Here is a 27,450-nt window from a genome sequence, read left to right as displayed (position 1 = left end):
TGAAATCACTAAATACGGTTCTCGTATCCTCTGGTTATTAACACTGGTCATGTATTTAGACCTGCATGTAACATCCCACCTTAACCACGTTTATTAAGCCGGCCAGTGTGGCCGAGCGGTTCTAGGCGCCTTAGTCAGGAACCACGCAACCGCTACGGTCGCAGGTTCGAATCCTGCCTCGGGCATGGATGTGTGTGATGTCCTTAGGTTAGTTAGGTTTCAGTAGTTCTAAGTTCTAGGGGACTGATGACCTCAGATGTTAAGTCCCATAGTGCTCAGAGCCAAGTTTATTAAGAGTATGATAAAAAGACAAGTGTGCACTTCAGAGCAAAAACGGCAGTGAGCCCATAGCACCACCACATGAAATGTCTAAACTGATTACAAGTGTAGGGTTTGTGTTGGTTTCATTGGTGCACAATTTATCCTCCGGCCCTTACTGTACGTAATGCGGTTTGCCGCGTTTAAACGTAGATTTATATGGAATCAACAGTGTTAGTAGTGCCTCGTTGGTAGTACAGGGAACATGCTTAATCATGTAGTTACTTGGCTCTTCTTGACTAAATTACCTAAATAAATCTCGAGCGGAATAATTGACAGAGTTTTTCTCTTCCCGTTGTCAAATTTGGAGGAGATGTTATTACAGTCTTGACCTATTTTTGTCCTTTGGTAATGATCCACTTGATTTAGTTTATTGAACCATAAAAACTGAACACTATCAGACAGTATAAGACTATTCTCTGTTATCAACGTTGTTTAAATAATTTAGAAATTATACTTTTTCTTTTCAGAGAGACAACGCTCTTGTTCATGAACCGAAGACTGTAACTAAGACGTGAAGAAACGGGGCTTTATGGAGGCGGACGACTGTCCTGAATTCATAGCACACTTCAACCGACCATCTCAAAGGAAAAGTTGCCGCCACAACTGATCCAGTGCAAACTGTCCCACAGTTACAGATATGTTCAATATATCACAGGGACGTCTTAGGCAGAATAGCGATATGCCCTCCTCGAATGGTAACCAAATTAGAAGCCCGAATGTGGGGGAGTGTACATTAACAGTGAAATTCTACCTCATCTGTCTATAGCGTGTTTCTGGGGTTCACATCAGATAATAAGAATTGATTTTCCAGTGAGTTTATACATAATAAAGGCTATTTAATCACTGTATTATTCATTTAGTGTGACACTAAAGAAGTACAAAATGTTTTAAACGGACTGTAGCGAACAATATTTCGTTCTGTATGCACCAGCTTTTCCAGAGAGCCTCAACAAGAGAAGACGCGTTTCATTGTGGAGCATTTCCCAGTGTTTCCAGTGTCCAGAAGACAGAATAACTGATCGCAAAATACTGACACGAAATATTTATAGGAGAACACAAAAGCTGTTAGAAAGTGACTTCGTGGATGACCAGTTTGAATTCGGGAGAACCGCAGGAACTCGTTAGTCAATACTGGTTCCGCGTCTTAGAAAACAGAAGAAAGGAAAACCTACGTTTATAGCACTTGTAGATTTAGAGAAACATTTGACAATGTTGAACGCAATACACTCTTTGAAATTTTGAAGGTGGCAGGGAGCTACATATTAATTGCATCTGCTATAGAACTCTGACGGTAGTTATTATTTTTGAAGGACATTACAGGGAAGCGATAGTTGAGAAGTAAGAGAGATTTTACAGTCTTTCAACAGTATTATACAGTGTCTACATTGAGTAAACCATAGTGAAATTTTGGATAAGGATATTAAGTTCAGAAAGAAGAATTAAAAACTTGGAGGTTAGTCGATCATGTGGTAATTCTGTCAGAAATTGCAAAGGACTTAGAAAGAGAGCAGAATGGTATGGGTAGTGTCTCGAAGAAAGGTTATATAAAGAACATCTACAAAACAAAGGTAATTGTCTGTAGCCGGATTAAATCAGGAATTACATTATGCAGTGAGACACGAAAACTACAGTGGTATGCAAAACTTAAGGACGAAAGTAACTTTCAAATGATGTGCCTCTAGCAAGTAATATAGATCGACGAAACTTGCACCATAGCACAGCATAATACAGGAGATAACTGAAAGAAATCCGCAATGAGACGAACAATAAGTACACTTTTATGCAAAGACTATCGTCACACTGAAGCCAGCGCGATTTATAATTATCCGCTGGGCCTTACCGCATCCGCATATAGTGAAGACTCACCGGCCATTTGACCATCTTCTGTGCGGATGCACACACATTGCCTGAATTCTTACGGGAATCGCCAAAGCCGTGAGTAATGAGTGTAATGGGCAGGGGCACTATGAATATAGTGCGGGACAATAAGTTGGGAATGTGGATCTCACGGGAGGTGTGCCAGAGATAAATCCCTGCAGTTGCCCTATCCTCTGTTTCCTTGGTGGCTCAGATGGATAGAGTGTCTGCCATGTAAGCAGGAGGTCCTGTGTTCGAGTCCCAGCCGCGCCACACATTTTCAACTTTCCCTGTCGACGTTTATCAACACCTGCATGCAGCTAAGGGTATTCATTTCATTGTATTGATTTAATTGTAAATTCATTCTAATGAGCTGCACGTTCACTGATGGTATCTGTTCTTTCGGACTCATATTTAAAGCAGTACAGTGTCACGAAAAAGCTGACGGGTGAGTGTACCGTGTTCAGATGATGATGATTTTTGGTTTATGGGGCGCTCAACTGCGCGGTTATCAGCGCCCGTACAAATTTCCAACCTTTGCTCAGTCCATTCTCACCACTTTCATGAACGATGATGAAATAACGAGGACAGCACAAACATCCAGTCATCTTGAGGCAAGTGAAAATCCCTGACCACGCGGGGAATCGAACCCGGGACCCCGTTCTTGGGAAGCGAGAACGCGACGGCGAGACCACGAGCTGCGGACCCGTGTTCAGAGATGTGGATGTCAGTATGATCATGTAGCATTATGCCTCCCTACACCATAACATCTGGACACTGTTGCATTACGTAGTCTCACTTCTCGCCATACGAGTGTACGTCCAGGGTCACTACTCGACTGGAATCGTCCGAGGAAAGAACGCACCACCACTCCTAGTTGGTCCAGTCCCTGTGTTCTTTACACCACCGAAAACGGTGTGAGGAAAGAACGCACCACCACTCCTAGTTGGTCCAGTCCCTGTGTTCTTTACACCACCGAAAACGGTGTCACCAATGTGCGGGTGTCAACGGAACACAACGTGGGAGTCGTCGGGCAAAGAGACCATCAACATGGAGCCGCCGCTGCATCGTGAAGCGCTAGATTGCGTACGGTGCGAACTTGTTAAATGCCGTTGCAGCTGCGCCCGCTGTTTGACCTCAATCCGTTCTTCTCTCTTGCAGAATGCAGCGGCGATATGGAGTTGTAGCTGACCGAGGTCGACCACCGCCTCTCCTTCGGGTAGCAGTGCGTGCAAATCGGAACGCTCCCCGAGACAATGAAAGAATACTGTGAGCAATACCAAACTCCTGGGCGACACTCGTCTTCTAGTTTCGTCGTTCTTTCAGTTTCTAGACGATCGTTCACCTTATGACATCGTCCAGATGTTGTCTCAGCGCCAAGTCGTAGTGAGAACACCACTACGGCACACTGTAACTGCTCACTGACTAACGACGCTTTCTTTTTCTGTTCCTTCAACTCCCTCGCGTTGTGAGCCGAGTTACATCTGGCATTATAGTCACTCTGACCTCCCCATGTGGCGTCCAGCTTTCTGTGCACGACTGGAAGACCTCTGCCAACGAGCGTGGGCACTTTCTGTCATTTCCAACGAGGAGTTAATGTACACTACTGGCCATTAAAATTGCTACACCTAGAAGAAATGCAGATGGTAAACTGGTTTTCATGTGACAAATATATTGTACGCGAACTGACATGTGATAGCATTTTCACGCAATTTGGGTGCATAGATCCTGAGAAATCTGTACCCAGAACAACCACCTATGGCCGTAATAACGGCCTTGATACGCCTGGGCAATGAATCAAACAGAGCTTGGATGGCGTGTACAGCTACAGCTACCCATTCAGCTTCAACACGATACCACAGTTCATCAAGAGTAGTGACTGGCGTATTGTGACGAGCCAGTTGCTCGGCCACCATTGACCAGACGTTTTCAGTTGGTGGGAGATCTAGAGAATGTGCGTACCAGGGCAGCAGTCGAACATTTTCTGTATCCAGAAAGGCCCGTACAGGACCTGCAACATGCGGTCGTGCGTTATCCTGCTGAAATGTAGGGTTTCGCAGGGATCGAATGAAGGGTAGAGCCACGGGTCGTAACACATCTGAAATCTAACGTCCACTGTTCAAATTGCTGTGAATGCGAACAAGAGGTGACCGAGACTTGTAACCAGTGGCACCATCACGCCGGGTGATACGCCAGTATGGCGATGACGAATACACGCTTCCAATCTGCGTTCACCACAATGTCGCCAAACACGGATGCGACGATCATGATGCTGTAAACAGAACCTGGATTCAACTGAAAAAATGAAGTTTCGCCATTCGTGCACCCAGGTTCGTCGTTGAGTACACCATGGTAGGCGCTCCTGTCTGTGACGTAGCGTCAAGGGTAACCGCAGCCACGGTCTCCCAGCTGATAGTCCATGCTGTTGTAAACGTCGTCGAACTGTTCGTGCAGATGGTTTTTGTCTTGCAAACGTCCCCATCTGTTGACTCAGGGATCGAGACGTAGCTCCACGATCCGTTACAGCCATGCGGATAAGATGCCTGTCATCTCTACTACTAGTGATACGAGGCCGTTGGATCCAGCACGGCGTTCCGTATTACCCTCCTGAACCCACCGATTCCATATTCTGCTAACAGTCATTGGATCTTGACCAACGCGAGCAGCAATGTCACGATACGATAAACCGCAGTCGCGATAGGCTACAATCCGACCTTTATCAAAGTCGGAAACTTGATGGTATCCACTTCTCCTCCTTACACGAGGCATCGCAACAGCGTTTCACCAGGCAACGCCGGTCAACAAAAAATGGTTCAAATGGCTCTGAGCACTATGGGACTTATCATCTAAGCTACGCCGGTCAACTGCTGTTTGTGTATGAGAAATCGGTTGGAAACTTTCCTCATGTCTGCACGTTGTAGGTGTCGCCACCGGCGCCAAGCTTGTGTGAATGCTCTGAAAAGTTAATCATTTGCATATCACAGCATCTTCTTCCTGTAGGTTAAATTTCGCGTCTGTAGTACGTCATCCTCGTGGTGTAGCAATTTTAATGGCCAGTAGTTTATTATGTCACGGTATCCGTTGTTTTGCAGACCATTGAACTAGATGACTTTTATTATTTGGGCAGTGAAATAACGGATGCTGGCATAGGTAGAGAGGATACAAAATGACAAGAAAAGCTGTTCCTAAAAATAGTAATATTTTAACATCAAACATAAGTTTGTGAAGGAATGTTTCTGAAAGTACTCTGTGTTGTACAAAGTTAAACTTGGAGATAAGCAGAAGAGAATAGAAGCTTTTGAAACACGGTGCTGCAGAAGAATGCTGAAGACTGGACTGGTGGATCGAACAGCTAATGAAACTTAGTGGAACAGAAGGGAAGAGGAATTTATGGCACAACCTAAGTAAGAGAAGGTTCAGTTAATGGGGCGCATCCTGAAGCACCAAGGCATCGGCAATCTGGTAATGGACGGACCCTTGGCGGTTAAAGATCTAGACGGAGGCCAAGGCAGGAACATATTAAGCAGGTTCAAAAAGAAGAGATAAAGAGGCTTGCACAGAAAAGACTGGACCGAAGAGAACAACAGCGTGTGGGCAAAAGAGACGGTGAGTAAACTGGTGACACCGCAAAGTAGTCTTCATGTCGGTTTGCCCAGAACACGCCACGCGGCTCCTTTTAACGTGCGTAACACTCCAGAAGCGAAATCACCGTCAGTAGCGAAGGGCGGACGTGTGATATATTGACGCCCTAACAGATAAGCGCACTCCTACAGGTGTCTGGCCGTTAATAGCACAATAGTGCATGTACGTAGTTGTAGCGGATGGGTCCCCAGGCACCTGTCCGATCAGCGGGCGCGTGCACGGCGGACCATTTGTGCGCAGTGTTTAGCCAATCAGGTGCACGAATGAGCAAACTTCGTTGAAGTGCGATTGCAGACAAGTACAGAGCACATCGACTGGTTCCACCGGAGCCAGAAAAAGCGGTAAGAAAGGAGTACTTTCACTTCTCACACACAACTTTATTTTCTGTAACTGCATGATACATTTGCTATACGTAGTTTCTAAAACGGGCTTTGCTATTGCCTCTTAATTGTGTTTATATATACAACAAAGCCTACTTCAGGAATTTAATTTTATCAAAATCATTGTACTATATGTCCATAAAGTCTCGCCATCAGTTCAAAACATTATAACACGGAAATTGTTAGAGACAAAGAATACGCTTTGTTGTAAAACGTTTAGAATCTCTCAAAGTTTTTTCCCTTTATCCTTCGTTGCAGATTTGAACTGAAGTTCATTAAAATGGGATGTCAGACCAGAAGGTGAAATGTGTCATCTGATATGCAGAATCCAAATCTGTGACAACAGTACAGTGAAATTAACGACATCAGTATTGGAGGCCAACAGCGACAAAAACCAGCATAATGAGGTAGTTAAAAACTTTAAAAAGACAGGCAGTGTCAAAGACTTTCATCGGAGCGAACGTCACCCCGTGTCTCAAGCACGTGGTGATAGAGCTGCAGTTCAGCGCAGCCCCCATAAGTCAGTTCGTCGTGCAGCAGGCGAGACCAACTGTCCATAAAGTGTTACATAACCGCTTACGCCCTTAAGCATACAAAGTGCAAGTTGTGCAAAAATGTTGCAGTTAAGCGATCGTGTTCTGTGGTATACATTCGCGTAATCCACGCTGACCTCCATAGATGCTGATAATGACTGTTTTCAAATGTATCAAAGCCCACCATTTCAGCATATATGAATCGCCACACAGAAAGCTTGAACAAATCCGTGATACCCCGAAGATGATTGCTGTAGCTTAATGCACGGCGGCATGGGAAGCCCATCTATCTTTGGAGAGAAAATCATAAAGAAAAATGTTTATTTCGACATGCTCTAACAGTTCCTAGGGCAACGGCCTTGGCACAGTGGATACACCGGTTCTCGTCAGATCACCGAAGTTAAGCGCTGTCGGGCGTGGCCGGCACTTGGATGGGTGACCATCAGGGCCGCCATGCTGTGTTGCCATTTTTCGGGGTGCACTCAGCCTCGTGATGCCAATTGAGGAGCTACTCGACCGAACAGTAACGGCTCTAAGAAAACCATCATAACGACTGGGAGAGCAGTGTGCTGACCACACGCCCCTCCTAGGCGCATCATCATCTGAGGATGACACGGCGGTCGGATGGTCCCGATGGGCCACTTGTGGCCTCAAGACGAAGTGCTTTAACAGTTCCTGCTACCATAGATCGAAGAGATGCAGGCGTCCATCATGTCCCTGCTTGAAGGTGCACGCCCGCACTGGAGTTTGAAACCTGTACGATGTGGTAAATCACACATTTCCCGAGAGGCGAATGTTCCGTAATAATTCCATCGCATGGCCCCTGCGTTCTCACTATGTCACGCAGTTAGACTAGTTTTTTAGTGTGCAAAATACCAATCAATGACATTGCTTACTCTTTGCGCACGAATTAACGAAGCAGTCAGAGCTGTTGATGCTGCAATGCTAAACTGTAAATCGACAGAAATCGACCGTCGCCTCGATGAAGTGCTGGTGGGGTGCACACTGAAACTTTGGCATAACAAGAAAAACCTTTGAGAGCTGCTACAGATTTCACAGCAAACCACGATTCACTATCTGTAATAGATTGCCCGTTATGGTTTTTTGAAATGATACTGCGATTTCAGTGAACCCCCTCTATTACTTCCATCTATCCATTTGGGCGCTTATCTCCATGAGATGAGTGACCAACCCTATCATAAGGAAGCGGGCTCCTGAAACTACTTCCTATTTGATCCAAAGTAGAATACACGTCTTAATTAACAACTCTAATGAAGCATCTACCAAACTGAGGCAATCGAAGTTTCGAGTAATTGACGCAGTTACGTAAAAAATCAGATATCTACCTAATCATTGATTCTAATCCAACTTTTACCTCTAATTTTAGGTCCAACAGATGAATCAATGCAAAGATAAATGCGAGAATACAAAATCATTAACTGCATATTTTTGTCTGTACGTGAAATTCAACAGTGCTCAAAGGTACAATGTTCTACATATTTATAATCCGTATAAGACTCAAGCCACCATTTTTCTTATTTATGACACTGTATTCAGTTGTCATTAAAATCATATCCTCATCTTTGACAAATGCATATTTTTGTGGAAGCAGTTTTCTGAGGAGCTTTGAGCAATCTCGTTTTTGCACAACAAGGTTTCTTCTGTTCCACAGTCACGTTTTCTCTCTCTCTCTCTCTCTCTCTCTCTCTCTCTTCCCTTCACTTTTCCTTCTTGTCGTTACACTTCTGTTTGTGTTAGACAACATTCTACATTGGTGATGAAGAGAGATTTCCGACTTTTGGGCCTTCTGCCTCTGTCTGTCAACTGACGACACTTTTGGCAGATATCAGAAGTAGGCGTCTGCGTTTGGACGCTTCTTGCACTAAGTTCTAGCACTCGTGTAGAAGTTCATGGCTAAGTTTTCTTCCCTGTATCACTATATCGAGTCGTGTTATTGCACTCGATGATATGAACTGCAGTTTCGTAACACGAGGAGAAAAATCCTCCATCGAATAAACATTAGAATTTTGTGAGAATATCATCTTTACTTCTAATGCTTATACTGTCTTCTGCGCCGTTACTGTCCCGCAGTAGATACTTCTCAATAAACCATAGCAGAAGTGAATACTCGTGTTCCAAAGTTCGCAAGTTAACGAATGTATCGTCACACTGCATGACAGACAGGCAAATGGTTCAAATGGCTCTGAGCACTATGGGACTTAACATCTGTGGTCATCAGTTCCCTAGAACTTAGAAATACTTAAACATAACTAACCTAAGGACATCACACACATCCATGCCCGAGACAGGATTCGAACCTGCGACCGTAGCAGTAGCGCGATTCCGGACTGAAGCGCCTAGAACGGCGCGGCCACCGCGGCCGGCTGACAGACAGGCAACTGCTACTGCGTGGACTTGTACAATTAGCAGCTAATACAGTAAATTAAGCTGCAGTTGCTGGTTAAAACCCTTTAAATTACGAATGTTAACTTCCTTTATAAGAAAAATTCTTTTGTTATCTGAATAACAAGAAGGACTAGAGGAGTAATGACGAACTTTTGCCCTTATGACGCTACACGCTGCTGCAATAGCTATCCAATACCTATTTTCCGCCAAGTGCTGTCAACATAGAAAAACGTAAAGTACTTTCTCTTACACAATAGATATTCCTGAACGAATTTCGGTTTTTAAGATAATTCTCATTTATTGTTCCGTCTCAGTTGCAGACTGTGCAGTTGCATAAATATGCAACTGAGACGGAACAATAAATGAGAATTATCTTAAATATCTATACAGTCGCTGAATCTCTCAAGTAGATTGTATCGATTTAAGCGAATTTTCCCTTATCATAAATAAGAGTTATGATATAAATTGATAACAGTATATAAAACACGTGCTAATAAAGTTGGGAAAGTGGGGAGGCTACTTTGAAGCTTAATTCTCCATTCCAAGATTCTCACGATGCCAAGTGCAGCCTATCTTAGTCTTTTTGAAATCTGTGCTGTTGAAGCGTCAATTAACTCAGAGTTTTAATTGTTTTCGCTTATGTTCGGCACGTGTTTGACATATACTGTCTCCCCAAACAGCCAAGTTGTGCGGGCATCGGGCACTCAATTTTATATGTCGAATAGGTGTATCCAAAGAGGAAATACGAGGGCTGGAACTTTAATAGCGGCAACTATTTATATACAGCTCGAACAAAATAGATACGTGTTTCAAAGTTTTACTGACCTTTAGAGTAGTCACCAGCGTTGTGTATAACCCGTTGCCAGCGATGTGGAAGTCGTAGGATACTCTTAGCAGTGCCAGCTGTGTTGACAGTTCGAGCGTCGCGGTCTATTGCCCGACGAAGCGAATGCCGTGAAGTGCTTCCTTCAGTTTAGAAATCGAGTTGAACTTACGAAGGCATAAGTCAGGGGAGTGCAGTAGGTGGTATAGCACTTAGCAGCCCAATCAGTCAAACAAATCAGTAATAGCTTGCACTGTAGGTGCTTGAGCATTGCCAAAAATGGATCAAATGGCTCTGAGCACTATGGGACTTAACATATGAGGTCATTAGTCCCCTAGAACTTAGAACTACGTAAACCTAAGCAACCTGAGGACATCACACACATCCATGCCCGAGGTAGGACTCGAACCTGCGGCCGTATCAGCAGCGCGGCTCCGGACTGAAGCGCTTAGAACCGCTCGGTCACAGCGGCTAGATTGAGCATTGTCCTGCAAAATGATGATCAGGTCCAGCAGAAAGTGTCATCACTTCTGTCTCTATGCTGTTCATTTTTGGAACACAGCCTACGACCAGCCCTGTCTCAATTTCCCGTATACAGAAAAAACACCACACTAGTACATCCATCCAAAAAAAAGCTCAAACAACCCAGTGACACAAAAACAAGCCTGTCTCTGATACAAGCTACACAGGTTGATTAAAATTGAAGTTCAACGTTCTTCATCTAGCGATGGGTAAACTCGAGAACTTCAAGGAAACTGGAACACTCTTCTGAAGAACCAAAAGGAGTCGAATATATAATGAAAAACTGTTGACTTTTATGAGTACAGCGTAATTGCTTGGGGCCCGCATCCAACTGATCCGTCAGTCCTCGGTTCTCCGATGTATATCCAACATACTTGTGTCAATGAGGCCAGATTTGATGCCATATGCTGCCTGAAATTGTATGGGATTACTTTAATTTTGTTTTTCTAAATATATCTTTCAGTGTATCGCTCTTTTTTCTAGAAAAAGTGAAAGTTTCAAGGATTACCGTAGTAAGAGGCAGCTGGAAAAGGGACGGAAACGAATACACTTACGAGAATCGAAAACTTTTACGAGAATAGCCAGCAACTGGTCCAGATTGCGGCCGAAGCGAGCTGGTCGTCAAGGCGTAATGGGAGGTCCCCACACCCACGCCTCCGCGTTTACCAGCTGAGAGCCATTCCTGGCTGTCACCCCCTTACCTATTTCGAGAAAAAGAAAAGTAATTAATGGCGAGCTTTCCGGTGTTCAGCGGAGTAACTAATTCCATTTTTATACACGTGCATAACAATAGAATAAGCTACTCAGCATAACGCCCGAAACTGCATCATTACTCAAGTATGCCTAGAAAACTTGAGAGATCACGACAGAAGTCCTTATCTATAAACATTTATACAAAATAAGCACCCATACAGGAAAAATTGTTATTCTCAGGTACGTAAAACAACCAGAATTTCTCAAAATGTCAGTGAAAAATACGTATCATAAAATTAATGATTTTTTACCATTATGCTACGTACGGCGTATCTGCCGATTATGGACATAATAGAAATAATACGGAAGAAGCTTTCGAAGAACCAGTTGCGACATCAGTTGTACAAACTGATGAGGAACATATGGCGTCCTTGAGAACTGGGGCAGGTGGAAATAGGAGAAATAAAAGAAAAAAGGCAGCTTATCTGCTTCGTAAGCACTACTAACATTAGAACTACAATAGAAATGCTCATGAACGGAACGTGATATACACGAAATATAGCTGAAAAATGAGTTATTAATGAGGAATACCTCAAAGATTAATTGTTTAACTAATAACACCGCATCGCCTAATTACTTTCCAGATGCGCTATTGAGATGACACAGTGGTGAAAAATTCGTTTGTGGCAGGCAGGGTTAAATCCTGTCCAGCTCTAGTGTTTTGTGTTCTTCTGCACTGAAGGCTGTAGACAGAATAGTTACTCAAAATAGTCATAAGCGGATCCTGCCCCCTTCCTTTTTCAGCTGATTCAGTGCTCTGTCTCTAATCACGCCGACGTGGACGGGACTATGCTTTCTCTCTCTTTCTCTCATTATTAACGCCGAATGCAGATGCCATATTGTTCTGCTTTCAAAATACAAGGGAGTACAGTGCATCGTCCATTCTGTTGCCACATAGGATCTAGTCTAACCGTATTGTCCAGGGTTCTCTTAATCATTTTCGTGAATCCTTCAAATTTTTCAAGTTTAATTTCTTTCTTTACGCTTCCCCTCCCTTTCCTTCCCCCCGTCCCCTAGTTTGACTCCATCCCATTAAAAGCTGTGTCTGAACACACAGTGCAACGAACACTCCCCATGATGGGCCTCCACAGCCGACGCCCCATGCATGCGCCAATGTTGACACCACGATATCGGCAACTACGAAGGAAATGAGCACGTGACCATCGGCACTGTACGTTGGCGCAGTGGCAGAGCGTTCCATGGTCTGATTAACCCCGATATCTTCATCAAGCCGATGGGAGGAAGCGAATCCGTCATCTTCAAAGGGAACAGCTCCTTGACACCTGTACGGCGGGAAGGAAACTAGCTAGAGGCGACTCCATTATGCTCTGGAGAACATTTACGTGGGCATCCGTGAGTCCAGTGGAGATCGCACTAGGTACCATGACGGCCAAGAAGTGTCATACACCGATTGCAGACGACGTACACCCCTTCATGACGGTCATGTTTCCCGACGGCAGTGGCGTTTTTCAGCAAGGTGCCAACTCCCTCCAGCAATCTACCAAGGATTCATGCCACGACGCGTCGCCGCTGTTATCCGTGCCAAAGGTGGACATATCGTCTATCAGGTAGGACGTCATACCGTTCTGGCTGATCAGTGTATAAGGGTATAAAGGCACAAGCTGTTACATTTTCGTACAAAGCATATTTTCTATGAAATATACGAGATGCATTCGAATTCTAAGGCCTCCGATTTTTTTTCTCCGGACTGGAAGAGATAGAAACATGCGCATTGTTTTAAAATGAGGCCGCGTTCATTGTCAATACGTCCCAGAGATGGCAACGCCGTACGGCAGATGGAATTTTACCGCCAGCGGCGAGAATGAGAACTGTTTTAAATACTTAAAGTGGCGACGTTTTCCTTACTTGAACAGCGTGCAATCATTCGTTTTCTGAATTTGCGTGGTGTGAAACCAATTGAAATTTATCGACAGTTGAAGGAGACATGTGGTGATGGAGTTATGGATGTGTCGAAAGTGCGTTCGTGGGTGCGACAGTTTAATGAAGGCAGAACATCGTGTGACAACAAACCGAAACAACCTCGGGCTCGCACAAGCCGGTCTGACGACATGATCGAAGAAGTGGAGAGAATTGTTTTGGGGGATCGCCGAATGACTGTTGAACAGATCGCCTCCAGAGTTGGCATTTCTGTGGGTTCTGTGCACACAATCCTGCATGACGACCTGAAAATGCGAAAAGTGTCATCCAGGTGGATGCCACAAATACTGACGGACGACCACATGGCTGCCCGTGTGGCATGTTGCCAAGCAATGTTGACGCGCAACAACAGCATGAATGGGACTTTCTTTTCGTCGGTTGTGACAATGGATGAGACGTGGATGCCATTTTTAAATCCAGAAACAAAGCGCCAGTCAGCTCAACTGAAGCACACAGATTCACCGCCACCAAAAAAAAATTCGGGTAACCGCCAGTGCTGAAAAAATGATGGTGTCCATGTTCAGGGACAGCGAGGGCGTAATCCTTACCCATTGCTTTCCAAAGGGCATTACGGTACAGGTGCATCCTACGAAAATGTTTTGATGAACAAATTCCTTCCTGCCCTGCAACAAAAACGTCCGGGAAGGGCTGCACGTGTGCTGTTTCACCAAGACAACGCACCCGCACATCGAGCTAACGTTACGCAACAGTTTCTTCGTGATAACAACTTTGAACTGATTCCTCATGCTCCCTACTCACCTGACCTGGCTCCTAGTGACTTATGGCTTTTTCCAACAATGAAAGACACTCCCCGTGGCCGCACATTCACCAGCCGTGCTGCTATTGCCTCAGCGATTTTCCAGAGGTCAAAACAGACTCCTAAAGAAGCCTTCGCCGCTGCCATGGAATCATGGTGTCAGCGTTGTGAAAAATGTTTACGTCTGCAGGGCGATTACGTCGAGAAGTAACGCCAGTTTCATCGATTTCGGGTGAGTAGTTAATTAGAAAAAAAAAATCGGAGGCCTTAGAACTTGAATGCACCTCGTAGAAGTAAAGCAGAATTATTGATTTATCAATTCACACCATGTCTGAAACTTAATCAAATTAAAAACATAAAAATGAAAATGCCCATTATTAAAACACGCCACTGCAAAACAAATACCAGAATATCAAAGCCCCATATTTAAAAGGATCTCAGAATCACAGGATCAGCGCTTTCAACACATGCTGAACAGTGAACAAATTAGTGATAAAGCACCTACAGATTTTTCCCTACGCTCCTAAGGAAATAAACATCGCTTTATAAAGGTGAATGTCTTTGCTAAAAGACAGCAGAAGGTGAGTGAGGGAGTCATCAAAAATTTCTGATCGTTCACTATCGGATTTGGGACACGAAAATAAGATGGTTTACATCAGCGTTCAGCTCAGAATGACACTCTCACGCTGGGTAATCCATAAAGGTCCAAGTCTGTCCTTATAAAACACCATCTTGGAGGATTTTGAGGTTGTAACACCGCATAATAACCACCTTTAGTTTGTTGGAACACGTTCCACATTTCTTGCTAGCGATGTTGACCCTAGCTCTTGATCGTCTGTAAGTTGTCTTTATACGGTAATTTCAAATCAAGAAATGCTCTTATAGTAACAGCTTGCTTTGTTAAAGCTTCAACTTCCTTATTACAGCGGATACCTGCGTGGGAATGCACCCACAGGAGATGGATCGTAGGCACCCTCCGTTTACTACGAACATATTCCTGTACCACATACAAAATATAACGTTTGGTGGTTGTATTCTACCTCTGGTGTTGAGTATTTTAAGGAATCTGGGAGCCAGACACAGGTAATATCTTCAAAAATGGAGTTAAACATATAAAGTTGACAGGTTCCATAAGTGCCACTGTCTCCGCCGTAAAAGCATGTGCGCTTGTAGGCAGTTTAAAGGCTTTGATGACTCGAATATGAGGACATAGAAAAGCGCATCGAGTATACTCTTCTTGTGGTATTTTGGAGCCACCGGTATATAGGGTGTTTCACAAAATGTGTTGGCCTCTGTAAGTTACGAAGTAATAGGCGACGGAAATATTTAGTGCGGTAGGTCACCATAAGAAATGTTACACTCTCTGCCGAACTATGAACATAGTTTATTGTACTATTATCCAAAGAGCTACAGCAAAAAGATACAATTTTTTAAATGGAACAATAGTTGCTTCTATCATGCACTGAAATCAATTTAAATTACATTCCTATCATTTTTAGTTTGGGAGCTACAACCCTTCAAAATTTCAGGGGCAGATACCACACACGCTGCGCATAACAGAATGAGCCTTCTAAATGTGGTGCGGCCGAGTTGTAACGTCTCCGGTGTCACGGAACGAGAAACTTCCGGGATGCGCTGTTGGACTGCCGACTGTCACCGCACACGGCCGTTTACCGGACAGTTCGTGCCACACAAACAAACGGGGGCTCAATATAACACAGTTACTGACATCGGATGAAGATGGCATACATGAACAACGAGTACGTTGACATGTTTCTGATGCTCGGCGAGTGCCGACACGATGCCACTGAAGCAGCCATGGCGTTCGCCGTGAGATATCCTAGGCGAAGAGCTCCGGCAGCCATTACGTTCTTACGTGCAGAGCAACGGTTTCGGAAAACAGGTAGCTTGGTAATGTCCACAGTAACAGACGAAGAACTGCAAGAAGTGAGGAGATGGAGGTGTTTGTTATAGCTGCAGTACGCCACGATCCTCATGTGAGCTTATGAGCCGTTGCTGCAGTCGCTGGTATCAGTCTCACATCTGTGTGACGTATAGTACACGGCCACAGGTTTCACCCGTACCGCCTGTCACTGACCCAGGAACTGCATGGAAATGATTTCCGTGCGAGAGTTACATTCTGTGAATGGGCCATGCGTAATTTCACGCTGGAGTCTTTACAAGCTATTATGTTCTCTGATGAGTCCACGTTCACAAATTATGGTGCAGTGGATCGCCATAACGTGCAACACTGTGCCGCAGACAGTCCTCGGTGGGTACGACCTGTCGACCGTCAACGTAGGTGGTCTATTAAAGGAAGGCGTGGAATCCTTGGGTATGAAATCATCGGTCAACACTACTTCCCAGGCACACTGACAGGTGAGTTATGTCGCGCGTTTATAGCCGACAGTTTGGGTGGACTCCTTGAACATGTGTGTCTACACACGAGAGTCCATATATGGATGCAGCACGATGGTCACCCAGCCCATTCTGCGCGTGCTGTTGCGGAAGACCTAAACAACAAGTTTGCAGGAAGGTGCATGATTCTCATTCATGGCCCGCAAGGTCGCTCGATTTAACACCATTAGATTTCTTTTTGTGGAGATATCTAAAGGATCCTGTTTATGTCACTGAGCCCACATCCACAGATGATCTAAAACGGCGCATCGAGGACGAGTGTTGCTCTGTGACACCGGTGATGTTACGTCTCGTCCGCAGATTCTTTAGAAGGTGCACTGCATTGTGCATTCAGGAACATGGACACACATTTGAACATATCATTTAAATCAACTTCCCACCGCCAGAACATCCATCACCCACCACACAGCCATGTATTATGAACAGCGTGTGGTATCTGCTCCTGAAACTTTGAAGGATTGTTGTTCCCAAACTAAAAGTGATAGGAATGTAATTTAAATTGATGTATACACAGATGGTGTTACTGATTCCAGTGGATAATAGAAACAACTATTGTTCCATCTAAAAAATTGTATCTTTTTGCAGTAACTCTTTGGATAATAACACAATAAACTATGTTCATAGCTCCGCAGACAGTGTAACGTTTCTTATGGTGACCTAACGCAATAAATATTTCCGTCGCCTATTACTTCGTAACTTACAGAAGGAAACACATTTAGTAAAACACCCTGTATATATACAGACAAAATAAGGCCAGTAAGCTCCAACGGGACTATTAAATCCGCATAGAGGTTAACGCTTAGTATAAGACTGTAATCTGGAAGGTAAGTATGTCAAGATCGAATCAAATAAAGGCACATGCGAAGAGAATAACGCGACGGCAGACGAAGTGGCGAAGCTGGTACCGACAGCGGGAATTTTATTTCTTCTTTCGGAATCGGCTAGTAATCGGTAAATGCAATCTCTACTTTTAGTGGCTGAACTATCCATGGAGGTCATGCCTCCAATGTAAACATCTAACGTTCAAAGGCATCTCCCATGCCTCCATGAAAAGGGCGTAAGTGGTCGTCCAACGCATGGTTCCAAGACAGGTACGAATGAACCTTTATTGAAGAGCATATAATTTTACGATATAAATCTTAGGCACCGTGTGATACAGTCCAGGCGAGATCGAATAATCCGTCGATACATGGTGGGTAATATACTCTGATGCGCTCCCCACACACGCGAGTGAGTGAGCGAATGATACTTAAACGCTCTTCTCACTTAGTAACCGTAGATCGAATATAAAGTTCCCAACTTAACCATAAGTCAAATGGAAAATATGGGAATTGTAAGTCCGCCTTGTTGCGAAGCACTTTTGTTGTTAATTTACGTAATACAATTTTCATAGCCTTCTCGCAATATACGATACATTTCTCGCGTCACACGCGAAGAGCAAGATGGCGTAATGTTTTGGATTATGCCCGAAGTGTGAAAGCTATGTTTTTCTGTGCGTAAAAGTAGCTGCAAGCCGTCCAACGACGGTGAGTACACGTGAAACTAGGTAACAGCCTAGCACACACCAAAACTGCGTCCACCACACTATCGCAATCCCAATTGTATAATACTGCGGTACGTTACGTTTACATTTTTGTTTTTATTTATTAACAGGCATCCAAACAGTTGCTGATGACATGATGCATGCCGAGAAAAACGACAACAGAAAAACAGAAAATATGCTGCGAACAGCGACAACAATCTTATACTCATGCTGTAATGTATAATAAATAAAGTATTATGAAAGTATTCACAGAAAACGATATTTGAAAAACATACACTACACATGTAGTAATGTTTTTCGGTGTTTTACACCTATGCTATTTTCTGCAGGTTTTAGATTTAAAGAACCAATGATGATGGCGATATTTGTTGCTCAAACTAGTTTGGCGGATAAATAAATAAATAACAAAAGTATTTTGCATCAAGGTGGACTCACAATTCCCATATTGTTGTTTTTGTATCCAAACACAGACCAAATGGAAGAGTTCCAAGATAAAATTATCATAAGTCAAATATCACACTCAGGAATCAGCGTGAGATTTTATCCGGAAAGCATACTTTCCACACATTGCGTGGGCGCTAATGGGGCCAGCTTTTGATTTGCAGGAAGGAATGATCAACGTTTTTTCAGCAGCTATATCCAATCCATTGGCAAACAACCACTCATCGACGTGTTCATGTTAGTGAGTAACACTATTTTGGTCTGAAGATACAAGTCTGCAGCTGAATAAACACACATGCATCATCTGCTTACTGCAATATGTTAGTGGGGAGCGTGAGTGCACAGAATATATAAGTGGGGACTTAAAATTGCACCCTGTGCCGAGCCGTGGGAGATAAGAAAAGACACGAGCAAGTTCCCTTTGAATTAGTCATCGATTGTTCTTTGAGTAACCGAGGTACTGATGCAGTAAATCATCCTTGACAGAATACAGAGTTCCGCCATCTCGTCCAAGAAAAAGGTATCTAAACGTGATCTTAAGCTCTCTTAACGTCAAGAAAAACGGCGACGATATTTTTTTTAAATACAAATTGTCCAAGGTCCCTCTGCCTTACCGTATTTACTCCGAGGCATCAATTATTATTTTGAAAGCACCATTCCCGTCTCCTTTTGACGATTCACCCCAGCGTTTTGCTACATTGAGGACAACTTGTTCGGTCGATAATTCGAGACCATATTTCAATATTTCCCACTTTTCAGAACTGGGGTTATACCTTGCGTCTTCCATGTTTCCATGACGTCCTCTTGGGTTCAGTACTGATTAAAAATGAATAGGAGCAAATGTTTCTCCTCCAGGTGTAGATTCGCAAGCATAGAATAATGAATGAAATCAACTCCAGGACAGCTTTACTCGATGGTTTTATCGCATTATTTAGTTATTCTTGAGAGACGGGACGAAGCAGGACATGATAAAAATCATCTTCAATAGGAAACGGAGCATTCTGGAATTGGACAGTGGAAGGAGTGAGCCTCTAGGTAAATTCCTCTATCCAGGAGTGGTAGTAGGAGTGGGGGAAGGCAGTCGGTTGTTTCGAAAAGCCTTTGTTTCATTCCAGATGATATACACATTGCCTCGTTGAGCAAAGAACAGAACTTAACCGAACTATCCTTTTTTTGATTTTTTCAGGAATTTTTCAACATACGCCTTTGCTTTTCGCATTTCCAAAAAGTTATTCCAGTTAGATTTCTGGTGAAAAGGTTTCAAAGTAAGTCGGCGTTTTGCAAATTCTCTAGAGCGTTCGGTTCTCTACCAAGGAGAGGACTGTTGCTTGATGACAGTGAACTCCTTTTTTTTTCTTCGAAATGCAGACACCTGGCGCGCCTTCCATAGAGTAGGATAAAGTGTGATACGCGTCTTTGTCCTTTTTAGTCTTGCCGCTAACTTTCGAGATCCCAGTCTAACTGGGTCCTTATATTTGTCCCATTTGACTCCCACAATTTTTCATTTACTATTGGTGTACTATAACTGTGTAGTATCAGCGTCTATGTTAATGTAGAACACCGTCGGGATGTGACAGGATCTCACTGAGTCTGTTTTAATACGCTAATTAGAATTGTTAGCAAAACAGGGGCAGTGAAGTGTGTCATCTATTGCTGAACGTCTACGGAAGACTGGAAGAATCTACAGTAGAGATTCCATCGTTGACTATCACGAGCGTATTGTCTTCTGTAGCATCCATCAAAGCACGGTAGTTTCTGTCTCTTTCTCCTCCACGTGCTATATGACGGGAATTCGGGTCTCCCCCTATTGTAAAAGGAGGCCGCAGCTGGCTTATTACGCATCTCACATCATCTGCCACAATACTACAGTGGTGAGGTTTATGTATTGAAACAACTGTCGGGTATTGTGAACAGATTGCATTCACACAGCAAAACAGTTTGATGTCGTCGTTTCTCACATGAAGCGAGTATGGTCCACCTTTCGCATAACAGGACTGTATCAGGCTGACTTATGAATAGTTCTCTTTGCAAGCTTTGTGTTGGAGTTAGCTGAGCGTGCGTTCCACTATAATATATATTTTTTTGATTTCGTAATTTATCAGAGAGAGAATGAAAGATACTTATGACAAGATTCCGAACGCCAGTATCGTTCATAACACTGTTTTGCCGCATATTCTGAATTACAGTCTCGGTAATGTTTATTATCTTATCGATCAGTTCAGTGTGAACTGAAAACTGTCGTTGATTTGGCACTGTGGAGATCGATCCTTTTGGCACCAGGCTAACAGGGGTTCTGGCTTATCGGTGGGGCCGCATGTTGCGTGGGATATAGCGGGCTTGCTATTGAGACCACTCACGTACGTTACTGTGTTTACCTACTTCCGCCTGCCGCCTGCGGTGTTTGCCTGCCGAGGCACATCCGCACAATGAGTTTCCTTCCCTGCTTCCTCACAGTTGACTCTGAATGCTGCTGCTGATCACTACATGAGTGGCGCTTGTGCATTAAGTGCCTGAGTAGATAGGGGCGTGTTGTCTGAAAGACATTCCCTCCAAGCCTAGGTATTTATTTATGGTTGCTATTTACCAGTTTGTCCTATCGTTTTAGTATTTTATTTATGTTCATTGACGGGCAAGATTGCCGGAGTTTATTTATTTATTTGATTTTCTGTTTTGTTTGTTTTATTTACTTGTTGTTTATTTTGTCTTATTTATTTATGCTTGCTTTTCATTATTTTCATTATCCTGTTTTATTTTTATTATTTCTGTATATTTTTAGTTTTGTTTTATTTACTTTTTTTCCTACTTTTGCTTTTAGTCTATGACTAGAATTTTATTTTCTTGCACATAAATAATGTGTAGTAGTACTGACAAAGTCCAATGATTATTTAATTTTCGGATCGTTCTGACTGAATGCTTTTGCAATGACTTTGAATCTATCTAAAAGCTCCTGTACCGCTGTGGCTTCATGTAAGTCGGCAGTCGGTAATCTGTGGTCCACATGAAGTCCTCTCGCTACAGTGCTCGGTTTTGCACTGTTTGTAGTTGTTTCAGATGGATTTTCGCCGCTTCTCTCCACATAGGGAACGCATACTCTACTATTGGCCTTATCAGGCGACGGTAAATGCGGAGTCCTAGTTCGTCTGACAGTCCACGACTTTTATTTAATAGTGGCCAAGAATACGCCTAACCTCGTACTCACTTATCTTCTGAGGCTCTCTGCGTGAGTCTAGCATGGGAGACGTTCGTCCGTGATGACTCCTAGATAGTTCACATTTGGCCTCCACTACAGATTCCTCCCTTGAAATGTTAGTACTGGTGTTGGGCGTCGTAGAGATAGTCTTTTTCCTAGTTTTTTGTGAAAGTGTTTGCTTGCCTTTTTTCCTGTATTCAACGTGATTCTCCAAAATGCTTGCTGCGGGTAGCGGCTGGAAAAGTTGTGTGTTGTGATATTCAGGAGCTCTAAGCTTTGCTGGAGCCGTTATGATCGGCGCAGGCAAGAAATGTTGATATCCCCAGTGATGGACGTATAGGCTGGCGTGTGAACAGTGTTCAGAGCATACCTGAAGTCAGTGTTATTGAGTGTTGCTAGTTCTTGAACTCATCACCGGGTACGATATTCAGAGCAGAACCGACCTCTGCATGGGTGTTGTCTGCCACAGTAAGCACAAACAGCAATAGCTCAGGTGCTGTATTCAACAGACTGGGACCCACTACTTTTAAGGCATCTTTTCTTATGCCGGCATTGTTTGCTGATTTGCCCGTAACGTAGGCATTTTAAGCACTGACAGACAGTTGGCACATAAAGATCTACATGACTCTACTTCCATGAATAGACAGAGAATTCGGTAGAGTCTGAGAGTAAATTTGTTCATCAGCATGCAGTACGTAGCCCTTAGTGAACACCTATAATAGGGAAGACAGACTGGACAACTACCAAGATCTCCATTTCGTCATGTTCAGTATTAACTTTTCTTATTGCTTCCTGTTTGTGAACAACGAAAGAATGAATGTAAACTTCTATTCTTTTAGATTTAATACTTCACTGTTTGCTAAGAAATTAGCCTTATCTTGAAATTTCAGTTCAGCCTTGTCTTCGCTTTTGTCGACAGACGAGATATTAAATGTAGCATTCTTGAATTCTCGCAATGAAAGACGCACAAGTTTGTCAAGGGCCACAAGGTGCAGACGGCCATGTTTTTGTCCAAACGGTCAACATAAACTACGTAGAGACCACGATTTGTAAGCTTCTAGAATTTACGAGACCACTGAGGAGGTATCGTCCTCATGAGAGAAGTATTGACAATATTTTGTTGGTTAGGAGCAGAACCAGGAGCTACTGTTATACGATGAGCAATTACATTGGCATCAGTAACAGCAGATGAGACTTGGTTAGCTTCTGCACTGAAGGTAAGGGAACTCGTCGAGTCCAGACTGACAACACTTGGCCGCTTGTTTCCCGTGCTAGCGAAGCACTAGGAATTCTGTTCTGACAACTCCATCTTCTTTTCTTCCAGATTCAGCCCGAACGACAGCTAAAGAATTACTGATGGCATCCATCGTGTTGTCCAGTGTGGTTCACGGAGGCGCTGAGAAGGGAATTTTATGTTGATGAAGTAGCTGGGGAGCCGGTTACTGTAGATGCTGATCATCAGGGGCGACGAAATCTCCACCCCGTCGCCATGTACCCAACCATACGTGGCGGGCATTGTCGCCACCGAAAGGAAAGTAAAATTTTATAGACAACTGTACCAAACTTAAAATCAGTGTTCCCACTGTATAAAGAAAACTCATTTATCACACGGAAGAAGCACGTCTTAAGATTTCTGTTCAAAAAAATGGTTCAAATGGCTCTGAGCACTATGCGACTTAACAGCTGTGGTCATCAGTCCCCTAGAACTTAGAACTACTTAAACCTAACTAACCTAAGGACATCACACACATCCATGCCCGAGGCAGGATTCGAACCTGCGACCGAAGTAGTCGCGCGGTTCCGGACTGCGCGCCTAGAACCGCGAGACCACTGCTGCCGGCAAGATTTCTGTGTCCGCGATCTAACAGCGTGACAGAACTAGTCACACGATTCGTGACGTAAATGTAATGAGAAAACCACATTTTTCTGTTAATAATCCTTAGTCTCTTTTTTGTGTCCTGGAAAATTATCGTGACACACAGATACAAGAGGAAGAACATAGTGCTTCTGTTTCCATTTTTTATGACAGCAGTCCACTATGATATTTATGCCTCTATAAGCTAGATTATTTAAAAACCATCTGTTAATAATCTAGCTGTAGATTGTTGGCGAAATCTTCATTTTCATACCACTGTAAAGAATCTGCGTTAATTAACCCACCACTCAAGTCAAACCTGATAAAAACTAGTCCTGTTTTATTAGCAACGGTACAATTCCTTTACTGACAATTTCTGTGTGTATTCTGTTCTTACTGGAACCTACTTCATACCTTCGTCTGATGACGCCGCCTCGCAGTTCAGTGCATTAATAATTTTTATTTTTGATTCAGAAGACAACTAAGGTAATTCGCCAGCCTACTGTTGCCAAACACAGGCTCATAAACAAACAAACGACTATGTCTGATGAAACGGATTGTATTTACCGACTGTGATTCTGTCATCAGAAAAGCCTTTGAGATAAGGACGCGCAACAACAGCTTTGACTGGGACAGCAATTACATCCTTAGCGAAGCATGAGAACGAGCTCTTGACGCCAAATTCTGCAGATAAATATCGTGAATTACCCACCATCTAACGAAATCAGCACTGCTACCTATGTTCCTCCACCATCGACAGTGACACAACATCTGGTAGCATATGGTTGTTTCGTGACCTCATTACGTCTCCATGACTTTTTTTTTCAGCTCAAAGTATCACACTGTCTACAGGTAAGTCCTGGCTATGACGACAGAGGAAGTCGTTGTAAGCACAAGTAATCCGTGAAACACTTACCGAAAAATAAAAATTACTCGAACAGCCGCAATATCTGTACTTTTTACAATTAAATATCAAATGTTAGACAAATGACCGACGGAAGATGCCAGAAAGATGAAACCTAATCATACAGTAGTTTCGCGTATGCTATTAATATTCATACAGATTAAGGCAGCTAAAACAGGCCATCTAAACATATCCAGAATTAATAAACATACCGAGATGCGGTTTGCGCCAAGTTTTAGCCGACGACATGACGAATTTCCTAACGTTCGCAAATAATTTTTATAGTGAATAGTCGCCAAATTATGATACCGACTTTGTATTTTTCTAATGAAACTATGTATTTATTCTGCGGCATTTGAGGGAAGCTTCTAGGAGAACTTTAACTACATAACACTAATCAGACTTGATTAAATCGGTTCAAGATAACAGCGCAGCAAACTTCCGTCCCGCCGTCTAGAGAAGACCTTCCACAAACGTCTATCCTATTGTATCAGATTTTATCAAGCACGTAACTCATGTACTCTGCAGTTAACGGCAACACAGGTCAGTGTTATAAGACATTTCATGCCTTTGGAAGTCGTCGGTGTTTCATAATAGACCACTTGTTTAACTTTTCACCGTAAATGAAAGTATAGAAATGGTAAGTTTGGTGTGTATGTAGACCATTTTGTTCTTCTTGAAGAACCGTTCCAATGCTCTCCTCTTATGACAGTCACTACATGTGCGGAATGGGAGAGGCATCCGTTGAATTGGTACCACACTGGTTGTCTCACGTCCAGTGGTTTGTCTTTCAATAACTAAGGCAGCGGCAAACACTACGAACTAGAGGTATTTGAGTGTATTTAGATCCCCATCAATAAAACGGGGACCAATGATGATGGGCTTGGAAAACACGTCCAAACTCCGATAGACCAAGAGCGTTGTTTTCATATACTTCTTTGAGTCATGTAGATTTTCAAATGACTGTTAGTGCATATTGTGAAGATTAACTTGCCCATGGAATGTTTTTAATAAGAATCATTAATTAAATATTCCATGATCAAAAACTGATTAGTTAAATGACACACTAAAATGCAAAATCCAGATGTAACCTACCAAACTACAAAAATAATTGTTGAAAATGATAGATGTATGAAAGAAACTGAAATAACTCCAGAAATAAGTAAATAAAAGAAATATACATCTTTGTGCAAGTAGTCCTTGCAAGGACAGCATCAACAAACTCCAACTGTAAATATAAGTAAAGCTATCAAAATGACAGCATATCTATATGTCACATCGATGTTATAAAATGCTCAGCTAAAAACCATATATGGCCATATTTATGTCATATCCGTAAAATGAATGTCCATATCGTGTCAAAAGACCAAATGTAGCAATTCACCTATTTCATAACTTCTACAGATGAAAAAACCCTTCATGGTATTATTAAGAGTGAAGAACATTTACACATCAATGCGTCCTTATATCAAGTACTGCCATAAAACAAAAATATCGCACATGAAAAACTAACTGGTGTGTCAGAAACTAATAATATACATCCACATAGCATATAGTATCTGTAGATCATATAATACGTTACCAATAATATTAGTGAAAAAGAGATTCATACGTATGCAACATTATACCGAAGAATTAGATATAGATTAAAAACGACATTGTACCTAATAATGTGTAAATAATCCATTAACTAGTGTTATCGATACCAAAAGCTCAACAGCCACAAAGCACAAAAAGTATACATGACTTGTCCATATACTATGTTTCGAATACAAATAGAGCCTGGATATGTGAAGATAATACTTACGTCGTAGCACAAAAATATGGATTACCTACATGAAACCTACATAGACCACTGCGTAATGTTGCATATGGTGTAACGGTGCAACACAACCACTTATACCAACCTCAGGGCGACTTGTTTAACCAGGTAAATAACTAGACAGTACTATAAAGTCAGAAAATCTCCCAGTCATTAAGGTTACACATCAATAGACAAACCAAAATAGAGGACAGTCAGAAGTATGTTATGGTAGATATTCTGTAATAATTGTGCCCACTGGAAGGCACACCGTCAACATCTACGTTATACCCTACCAAAAATAAGTGGTACTAGCCTGTGTGTAACGTGTAATGTTAATGCCTCTTGCATTTGCTGACGTTATAGCATATTACTGTGTGGTTGTTTACTTGAATACACAAGTTGCACTGAGCTTGGTATAAATGGCTATATAAAATGTTACACTATTTGCAACATTACTCAGTCATGAGTGTGGATTTTACACAGAAACTCCATGTTTTTGTTGTTTTATGAAATGGATACTTTCTTCACACGTCCAGACTGTATCTCGTCGTACACAGTGCAGGATACGTGGATAGATCATATTTATTTAGTTTCTGTTGCCCACTTTACCTAAATATGAACCAGTTAGTGATTTACACGTATTCTATACGCTATTCGGGAGAATACACTATTTTATTGTATAAAATACACACATCTGCCCATGCTTGTTAGCAATGATTCATCACTCCGTATATTTTTCGGCGTGTTATGTAAGTTGGAAGTAGTCGGCTTGATGACGCACGATCGCTCGCCATTAACCACATTTATAAGTCTCTAAGTTCCCCACTATGTGTTTCAGCATGAAATTTAGCCCAACTTTTCCTCCCACTCTACAGAAAATCTACGTATTACCAAAAATATGTACTCACAAACTATTATTCATCTTAAACTCGTAAGCTAACCTTCGACTAAGCAGAACCTAAATTGAAGTGAACTGTAATTGAACTGAATACAATTTGTCTTTGTATTGGATGCGCAACTATCTTGCCCTTACCAAAATTTGCATTTATCTCGCGTCTTGACAACATTGTTGCGATCTTTTCGAAAGCACAATAGCAGATAGCAAGTAGCAAATTTCCAAACAGTATTCAAACTGTTGCATACCATATGGTGCAATGTGGTAATGCGTAATGATAAACCTTCTTTAAACAGTGGGACGGGGAGAGTAACTAATCCTATGAAATGATATTCCAAGACAACGATTTTAGAATGATGTGTGTATTCAAAAAGACAGAGTAAAATTTCGCGTTATCTTCACACATAACATTGGTCTGAACAATACTATGGTTAACAAGTGAACAATGATTTGAAAATCGTGCAATGT

General features: G+C 42.6%; 1 protein-coding gene across 1 annotated transcript in view; it reads right to left on the bottom strand.

Annotated features, from left to right (window-relative positions):
• Nucleotides 1-11,873: 11,873 nt before the first annotated feature.
• LOC126417889 (neuropeptide SIFamide receptor-like) overlaps nt 11,874-27,450 on the bottom strand; it is a 179,668-nt gene continuing 164,091 nt past the window's right edge. The window contains exon 3 of the mRNA XM_050085189.1: nt 11,874-11,920. Coding sequence (XP_049941146.1) covers nt 11,874-11,920 — 47 coding nt within the window. The remainder of the gene's footprint in view (nt 11,921-27,450) is intronic.

This window comes from Schistocerca serialis, chromosome 1, assembly GCF_023864345.2.
Source record: "Schistocerca serialis cubense isolate TAMUIC-IGC-003099 chromosome 1, iqSchSeri2.2, whole genome shotgun sequence".
NCBI classification, from domain to species: Eukaryota; Metazoa; Arthropoda; class Insecta; order Orthoptera; family Acrididae; genus Schistocerca; species Schistocerca serialis.
This window is presented reverse-complemented; position numbering and strand designations above follow the sequence as displayed.